Source organism: Nilaparvata lugens, chromosome 3 (genome assembly GCF_014356525.2).
Source record: "Nilaparvata lugens isolate BPH chromosome 3, ASM1435652v1, whole genome shotgun sequence".
In the NCBI taxonomy this organism is placed as follows: Eukaryota; Metazoa; Arthropoda; class Insecta; order Hemiptera; family Delphacidae; genus Nilaparvata; species Nilaparvata lugens.
Window position 1 is genome coordinate 3019016 of NC_052506.1, and position 10234 is coordinate 3029249.

At 31.9% G+C, this 10234-nt stretch overlaps 1 protein-coding gene across 1 annotated transcript in view; it reads right to left on the minus strand.

Moving 5' to 3' along the window:
- The window catches only part of LOC111062841, a 17504-nt gene extending 8427 nt beyond the window's left edge, over positions 1-9077 (minus strand). The window contains exon 1 of the mRNA XM_039425292.1: positions 9028-9077. Coding sequence (XP_039281226.1) covers positions 9028-9077 — 50 coding nt within the window. The remainder of the gene's footprint in view (positions 1-9027) is intronic.
- Between the last annotated feature and the right edge of the window lie 1157 nt (positions 9078-10234).

Consider the following 10234-nt stretch of genomic DNA (forward strand, 5'->3'; position numbering starts at 1 on the left):
CATTGTTTTGGTTGAAAGTTCTTGAAGTTTACAAAACAATTGTTGATTGATTGTAACTATTTACTCCTGTAGGAGTAATCACTTCAACTGCCTTACAAGGTTTTTCAGTTGGACTAGAATGTGAAGCTCAAAACAAAATCGTTTCAAATGCTGATATAATCATATCTGATGTCTGAGGTTTCAAATTGGAATTGAAACAAGTGAATTGTTCATTGTTTGTTCACAAAACAATTGTTGATTGTTTGTAACTATTTACTTCTGGAGGAGTAATCACTTCAACTGCTTAAGGTTGAAATCACTTCAACTACAAGGTTTTGCAGTTGGACTAGGATGTTAAGCTCAAAACAAAATCGTTGTTTTGAATATGTTGAAATAATCATTTGTGGTGTCTGAGGTTTCAAATTGAAACAAGAAAATGTTGATTGTTTGTTATCAATCACTTCAGGAGGAATAATCACTTCAACCGTCTTACAGAAATGTTATGATCAGTTCAAGATGCGTTTGCGGTTAGCCTAGAACGTGGGGTTCGAATCATAATTATTGTAGTACATAGATTTTTTGGACTTAAAATAGTGTGCGAATTAAGTTATCATTTACATAACCTCTAGACTGTGTATCCCAAATTAAGGTTTAAAGCAGTTTTGGGCGAATGCCTGTTATTTTACCTGCATTGTATATATTGTCTATGAATGAATGAAATAAATAATCAGGTCAGTTATGTGGGTGGAATCATTTATAGTGTCCACGGTTCAGTTTTATCGATTTTTTTGAAGCGATAAGCAATTTTTGTTCAAGATAGTGTTATCAAATAGTGATGTTCTGATAGGTAGTGACAGGTAGTTCCTCTTACAGATGATCTCTCACTTATAGTGTTCATGGTCTTGAAAGCTCTTGAGTTTCGGGAATTGTTAGTTGATAATCAATTCAACTTTTCATTATCTTGAGAAAAATTGGAAAACTCCAATAATTGTTTTTTCATATTCATTACAGGATCTTCCACTATTTCAGTATTTAGTTTTGGATGTTTATAAAAGAAACTGAAATTTATTGCGAATTTTAGAGCGTCAGTTCTAATATCCATTGTTTCCGAACTAGGAAAAAGATAGTCGACAAAGAGAAGTAATGAGACCAGTTATATTATTTCACGTTAAGTCATCCGTCATTGAGAGATTCTTATATTGTTTATTGTTGCTCATTCAAAACTAAGCAGAGTTCATATTTTTTCAAGCAACGAAGTTATACCCTGCTCTTTTTAAAAGATAAAACATAATCTTTGAGAAAAGTTTGAAATAAATTGAACATTTGAAACTAGCTGTTTTTGTATTTTATATAGAAATATATTCAAAAAAGGGTACTGTGGGATTACTTCTCAACTAGCAAATCAAGCAGACTCAATGAAATACTTTAATGGATAACATAATCATTTGTTTGAGATGAAATATCGTTGAGTTGATAATTATGGAATCAGTCTTTCCTCTTGAGAAGAATGAAGTTACTTTTGTATATCCTTCTACTACTTAAGGATCACGAGGGCTTCTTGAGGTCTTTGAACCAATAGCAGAAGCTGAGCGAGATCTTGATTATGCATCAACAAATCCAATAGAAGGTATCGTAATGTACTGTTTTGGATATCGTAACTCACCATGTGTAGCAAGAGATTGCTGGAGAAATAATGATATTTGTAAGTTCCCAAGTCATAATAATTTTGATGAGATGTATGGTATAAATTTAGTTTGGTTGCTAAGACTTCTTGACGTTGCAATAAAACTTTAATTTGTTTTAATTTATTCTTATTCTAATGCGATGTTTGTTGGAGCTCTATTATTGAAAATTCACATGTTTCAACCGTTGCACTTATTGTTCTAGAAATTTTATAATTTTTAATAAACATTCATATTTATATTTATTCATTCATTGTACAAAATACTACAATCTAAATATAATTATGACATTAGAGGGAAAACTAGGCTGAGCCTGTACTTTTTCTCTCCAAAAGTTTTGATAAAATGTTAATGTTGTAATTATGATATCACAAACTGCTTGGTCACTTGATTTTTTGTTCAGGGATAATGTTTTGAAGGTTGACATCAAATGAATCACAAAATGTATCACAATGAATAGAAAAACTCAAGAAATATTGCACTTACTTGAAAAATTTGTATACAAAAATCACAAACCTACACACTATTGATATTATAAGAATGTTTTCAATAAGCTATTACAGAGCAACAACGAAGAGTTGTATCTTGGACCTTTATAATATTATCTTGATGCCTAGAATGATCTCGAATGGATTATAAATTGAAAATTCATGACTATTTCCATACTTGAACTGCCTCGAAAAACACTGAATATTGAATGAAGACAATGCAAAAAGAATATGAATCCAAAGTAGAGAAAGAACGTCACTACAGCACAGAGAGTTAACAATGGACGTTTTTCGTCAATTTTAACAAGCTCTCCGATTCTATCAATATCGTGCATTTGAAAGGTATTGTTGACAACAGTCGTCTATCAACTGATGTTTGACTTTTGCTATACGCTACAATCCCGTTCACAAATACGAGTTTTCAATTGAAAAACTTGTAGGTAGCTTTGAGCTACTCTACTGAATAGCCAGCATTCTGTAAGCGATGCTTTTTAATTATCATTTCAAAGGAATCGCTTGTCGTTCGTAGCTTGTCGTACTTATCGATCTTCGATTGTAGCTTATCGATTGTCGATTGTAGCTTATCGATTGTAGCTTGTCGCTAGTTGCACAATGATATTAGCTTTCTAATGACATTGGCTTTCCATTAAGAGCAGAGAGGAATGAATACTTTGTGTTTGTTTGAGATCACTAATGAATTATTCATTTACTAGAAGCTTAGAGCTTGAGACGTTTATTTGGAGGCTTAAATTGGATTTGATACCCCACTCTCATCACATTATTCTATCTCTCTCTTGTCTTTGATACCCGGAAATTGAAGATCGTTGTGAAAAAGGGAGAATTCCTCGATATTTTTCGCATTCTTAGTGCAAACAAACATCAAGTAACTTTTACTAGATGCTGGGGAGAAAAACTGGATAATTCTTAGCTTGATCTTCCACTCTTATAAGGCTACATAATTCATATGCTGAGTATTTTAATATGAATGAAGGGATATTTAACAATTATTTAGGAATATATTTTTATATTTCCTATTGACATTAAACTTGAAAGTAATATTTGTATTATAGTGCATAGAAATTAAGGAATTGACGTGATTGTTTAATTTAATTTAATTTAATTTATGGCTGACGTTTCCAATTGTATATTCTGTATACTCAAAGGAATAAACTTCATTATTATTATTATTATTATTATTATTATTATTATTATTATCTTTTTCACGCAGTTGCGGATAGCTTATGCGAAGAGGGGCAAAATTTATGCAACCTCTTGGCATTATTTTCTATTATTGATAAAGTATTTTACCAAGTATGTTGGAGCGTTTGGCGTACTATGCGAGCTGTATCAAGCAGAACAGACTTCTGCATTTTCCCTACCAGAGTTTCTGAGACATCAATAACCTTACAGCTCTCCACTGTTGAATTAAGAATCAGACCATTCACAGATATTACGATTGGGATTATTCTAACATTCTTGAGCCCATACATATCTTTGAGCTCAAATGCTAGCTCTTGATACTTCCTCAATTTCTCACCTCTTGTTCTTTGACAATTTTCATCTGCTGGTATGGCTACATCAATTATCAAGGCTTCTTTTTGATTCATGTTCAACATTAGGATATCAGGCTTGTTATGAATGACTTGCCTGTCAGTGATCATTTGAACATCCCAATAGATCTTAATTTGGTTCTCTCTTATTATCTCTTATTATTATTAATTTATTATTATATTATTATTATTATTATTATTATTATTATTATTATTATTATTATTATTATTATTATTATATTATTATTATTATTATTATTATTATTATATTATTATTATTATTATATTTATATTATTATTATTATTATTATTATTATTATTATTATATATTGAAAGAAAAAAAAATTGCAGACCATTACTGGACAGGGATCAAATTGTTAGAAACATGTACAGATGGTACACACCAGACTATGGAAAATGAATATAAAAGTGTCATTTTAACGGGGAGAGTAAATGAATTGATTCAAACTGAAAATTGGTGGCCGATTCTAGACTTAAGAGAACCATCAGATATTTATAATGATATAGTCATGAGGTTCGAAAATATATATGCTAAAAGTGTCATAAAGGTTAAACAAAAAACTAAGCAACTACATAATTCCTGGTTCAATGATAGAATTAAGCTGATGATAGAGAGAAAGAACTATTTATGGCAAATGGTTAAAAGAGATAAACATAATGTGGATTTGAGAAATCAGTTTAGAACATACGAAATAAGTTAACAGACATGATTCGTATGAGAAAGGAAATACTATTATAGGGCTTTCAATGATAACTCCAACAATACTAAGAAAATTTGGGAAATCATCAATCATTTTATAAATAAGAAGAATAGGCCGTCTCTAAAGGAATCAATTAAGTTAATTTCAATATCAATGAAGATCATCAAATTATGAACCTAACAGAGAAATTTAAAAACAGCCTTAAAGAAAAATAGAAGAAATTACAAAAAGAATGAACGGGCAACACTTTGATATAATACCACATTTAAAGAAGGTAACTATACAATAGGGGATAGGATGAGTATGAATTTTAAAAAAATGAAAGAACATCAACTTTATAGTATCATTAACAAACTAAACAATAGATCATCTGCAGGACCTGACAAAATTAGGCCAAAAGATATAATAAATAACATTTTCTATCTAAAGCTGATCCTGATGCATTTGATTAATAGGATATTGAAACAGGAAAATACCTCAGCGTCTAAAAATAACACATCTCAGACCATTTTCAAGAATGGAACAAAGAAAAATGTAGGTTCTTATAGGCCAATAGGATCAATCTCAGTAATTATGAAAATCTAGAACATTTCATCTGTATGCAATTGAATCAATACCTGATCAATCAGAACATAATAAATGATGCTCAATATGGGTTTATTCCAAAAAATCAACAATAGATTTATTAGAAAAACTAACAGAAAAATATTTGAAGCTTTAAATGACAATAAATTGTCATAACTGTTGCAACAGATTTGACAAAAGCATATGATTTGGTTAATTATAAAATTATGCTACAAAAAATCAATAGAATAGGTATTCGTGGAAAGCTATTCAACTTGTTTGAAAACTATTTTGAAAATAGAAAAACATGTTAGTATAGGTGAATATATTAGTACCGATTATATCAATCCTGTGGACTTATTCAGGGCAGCATTTTGTCTCCTGTTCTATTTAATCTGTATGTAAACGATCTAGCTAGTCTCAGTTTCAAAAGTAAGGTGCTGCAGTATGCAGATGACAACCTGCTATATATGACACACACTGATCTATAATGGGCATAAGATACATGCAAGAGGATCTCAATTTGGCTAATAATATTTTTTCAACAACGGTATCAAGATAAATTCACAGAAAACAAAGGTAATTATATTTAGAAATCCTAGAATTAACGTAGGTTTGTACAATTATAAATTAATTTGCCATAAAGCAGAATGTCTAAGATATAATAATTTGAGAAACACATGCAGGTGTCAGCATTTGGAATTCAGTGAGAATATTAAGCATCTAGGAGTTGTTTTTGATGCAGACATGAAATTCAATTCACACAATAATAGGATGCTGCGAATTATGAAAGCTGCTTTATACAAATGCTCTAGAATTAGCCACTGTTTTCCAATAAATATTAAAAGAATTATCTATTTCTCTATGATTCAAAGTATATATTCTATGGTATTACAATTCATAATTTAGCACCAGTGTATTTGAGACAGCCGTTGTATGATGTAGTTAGAAGAGTAGCAAATACATTATTTAATGGAGTCGAGCTTGGAATATTGGGTATATGACACCAGAATCTCTCGCAAAATACACTGATTTGTCCAGACATTATTTTGAAGATGAATTAAGGGAAATAAACGAAATAAGTTATGGTTTGAGAAATAGGCTATTCAGAGCACAGCGTTATAATAATAATTATGGTAAGAACCTATTAAAATACAGAATCCCTTACCTGTTGAACGATTTGCCACTAGAATTAAAAAATTACAAAGAAATGAAATAAAACTAACTTAAGAATTATTTTATAGGAATTGTTTGAATGAAAAGATATGTTGAAGATTATTGTTAATATTCTAATAGGTTAGTTAGTAGATAGGTTAGTTTGCACATAGTAGACAATAATAAACTGCACTGTACAATGGGAAATGGAAAAGAAAAAACTATGGATGAATAAAAAAATAAGAATAATTTTAATATTGTAAACAAAAAAGTGCTTTAGAAGCAGTTGAAAATGATTAAGAGAGTGTATATTACAGTTTGTAGTATAATAAATGTTTTTTTGGAGGATAGGTTATGTTTTTGTATTCTATTTCTATGACTGTGTGTGTATTGTAATATTGTTGATGTGCATGTTGATTCAGCTAGTCAGCTGTTCAAAGCCACCTAAATGCAAGAGACAATAATGTCTGCAAGGTTGATCACCGATTTAGTAGAATATAGAGTGACTAATGTTGTGATTCAAGTGGTAGAAATTAGAACTTTAATATCAAATCCCAGATAAAACTATAATACTTTCAATTTAGTTTATTGAACACTTTACAAAATTTTCATTTGTAGTATTATAGAATGTATACGGTAACTATTATGATGTAGTATGAAATTTGAATACTCCTCAATTAGCTCTAAGCTAGAGGAGCAAAAAAACACTGTATGTATATGATACTATGTAACTTTAAATGAAATAAATTGAAATGAAATTGAAATTATTATTATTATTATTATTATATCAATATTTCCATCTAGTCTGCTTAAAAATTCTGAATTTACTCCAATGTGAATTTTTTTCAAAGTTTCTATTCCTATTCAATTTGGGAAAGTTGAATGTTTATGAAATGAAGGATTACTTGAAATTTTCAATATATTTCTAATTATCAGGACCCATAAGACGAAAGCATGAAGCTTGTGAGCCTAAAACAGACTTCTCATAAATATCCTTGTCATTTCTTAAATCCTTGAGTCAAGATTCCCGTTTTGAAAACAATTTCAATCACAAAGTGGGCCTGTACAGATTATTTTTTCTCTCTGTTCTGTAATACAGATAAAACACGATTGGTATTTCTATTATTTAGCACGGGAGAATAACTTTTTCCAATTTATAGATGCAGGAGTAAATAACTCCTCAATACAGCAAAACCGAAATTGATATTTCCATTCTTACGCATGGAAAGATTTTGTTTTTCAACTTGAATAGAATATTTTAAACTTCAACAAGTGTATCATCTTCTCGAGCAACAAACTTGTTATAAATAAATTGAAAAATATCTGCCTAAGCTACTCCAAAAGTTTCTTTAACTTTCTCGATATAAAAGTAACTCCCTTGGAGGTGTCAGTTTCATGTAAGGGAATGGAGTTATTTCGGGAGACACTTTTTTCTTTCTCGTATCTTCTCTCTTCTCTTCCTACTCATTCTTCTTTCTCAAAATTGAACTCAGGTCAAGATAAACAATAATCCGGGATTTGTTTATCTTGAAATTCGCAGCAACTTCAATGATTGATTATTCGATTACAAAGAGTGAAGGGAAATTTAATAGAAAATGGGAACAGTAAACTGAGAATACTTGTTTTTGTCCCCTCTTCATCCCTCTAAAACACCTCTAAAATCTGTCTCGACAGCTTTGTCGAAAGTATTCGGTGATAATTAACTATCACATCATCATAATACGTGTAATAACGTGTTTTACATTATCATTTCACCATCAAGTGAGCTGAAGTTTCAAATCCCGAGTAGCAACTGCTTTGAATTTATAACAAACCGTTAGAAAAGCTGAACTATTGGGCTATTTAACATTTCAAAACTCTAATGACAACCATCTTCTGTTGTTAGAAAGAGAGGATGCTTCCTAACCTGCTTTAGAGATCTTGTTGTAATTGGTAATAATTTTCAATTTATATTATCAAAAATATTGATCGCTGGTGATTGTTAATTTCACGTGATAATAATAATAATAGGCTACTACTAATAATAATAATAATAATAATAATATATTTTTTATTCAAATTTTTCTCACATTACATAATATGATAGTTTTCATTAGAGTGATCATAAAATAATAATAACATCTATATTTTTCACATATGTCGTGAGAATCTATTTAGATCTCCATAATATAATAATAAGAATAATAATGATAACTGTACGAACTGAAAGAATTAATTTAGATCTCCTATTATTATTATTAAGATTTTGTGGCTACCCCATGAAGCTAATTTTAGCTTATATTGGGGAGTTGTTTTAATAAATCATTTATCAGATTTGCAAAAGGTTCATAAACATAATATAAGTTAATTCCTTCTTCTTCTTGAATTAATATATATTTTTATGATGTTTACATTTATATTAAATTGAGTTATATGTTGATCTTCTATTCTTCTATTGATTTGTTATAAAATAGCTCTTTATTCCTCTTTTAACTTATGCATATGTGTTAAGGCTTTCTAGGTGATTGGGATGTGTTGTTGAGGATGTTCGATACAAAGTATTCCGGTATAGCCTTTCCCATTTCTGTATAAAAGTCTGGTGTTCTATAGTGCAAGTGTCTTGTATTGTATCTATTTTCATTGGTCTGTCTATAATTATTTTCTATAAGTATTATGAATTTGTACAAGTTTTTGAAGTTGAGTATCTGTATTGCATTTGTGTCTAGATTCTGGAAAAAATGTCCTCTTATTCTGTCAGTCAGTTGAACCACTGGATTCACGATATAATTCGGAGCATGTCCATAGACGGTTATTCCATATCTTACTTGAGATTCCACTAGGCTAAGGTATACTGTACGTTTTAAATAATAATAATAATAATAATAATAATAATAATAATAAATCTGACCTCCAGTTGGCTGTAGGTGTGGTGCAGCGATATTCAAATGATATTGGCATGTCTTTCGGGTTGGACAAGTGTGCAGTAACACATCTCCTGAAAGGAAGGTTACAGGGCCTGGTGCAGGAAATGGAGCTTATTGATGGAAGCATAATAAGAGCCCTGAGAGCTGGAGAGTCATACCAGTATCTGGGATTTGATCAGAATCAAGCTCAGGATGCTGTAAAAATAAGATGGCTCTCTGCAGTGAGTATAAGAGGAGACTCAGGAGGCTCTGGTCATCTGAGTTATCTGGTAAGAATAAAGTTGAAGCCACCAACATGCTCGCTGTGCCGGTTCTCACCTACTCTTTTGGAGTGGTTAAGTGGAATCGGAATGTGCTCCAGGACCTGGACAGGGAACCCGAAAAAGGATGCACATGGAGAGAAGTTTACATCCCCGCTCTTCTGTTGCCCGAATATACTGCCAAGGCATGAAGGGGGCAGAGTCTACTTGGTTTGGAGAATCTGCACAACAGGGTGGTCTTACAGTTTGCCTGCAGCATACAAAGATGCTCTGATCCCCTTATGCAGCTGGTTCATGACCATGAAGTTGCAGGGGTTGGGGCCTTCCTATATAAGGCAGCACAGCATGCGGCAGATACCCTTGGTCTCGATTTTCGCACTGATCGGGAGGAGGAGCATGAGCCTAATCAGATCAGGGCTAGAATAAAGACTGCTGAGTCCAGACTCCTGTGCAGCAACATAAGGACAAGTCCTTGCATGGTGTTTTCTACAGGCATGTTGAGGAGCAAGGCTTGTCCAAGCCACTGACTTTTGCTTTTCTGAAGTCAGCAGCCCTGAAATCTGAGACTGAGGGTTTCATACTGGCATGTCAAGATGGTGTCATCAACACATTGTCATACCGCAGCAGAGTAATGCACATGGATGTTCCTGATATCAGTTGCAGGGTGTGTCATAGAGCACCAGAGACGATCATGCACATCCTGTCTTCTTGTTCTGTGCATGCAACTGCAGGCTACATCCATCAACATAATGCTGCTCTGCGAGTTCTCTATTACCATCTTAGACACTCATATGGTATCGACAAAACACCAGTGCTGCCTTATGCCCCAGGGGAGATTGAATCTGTTGTGGGGAATGAGAGGTGCCGAATTTATTGGAATTACTCATTCTCTACCACCAGGCTTTTAAGAGCCACAAAGCCTGATGTTGTC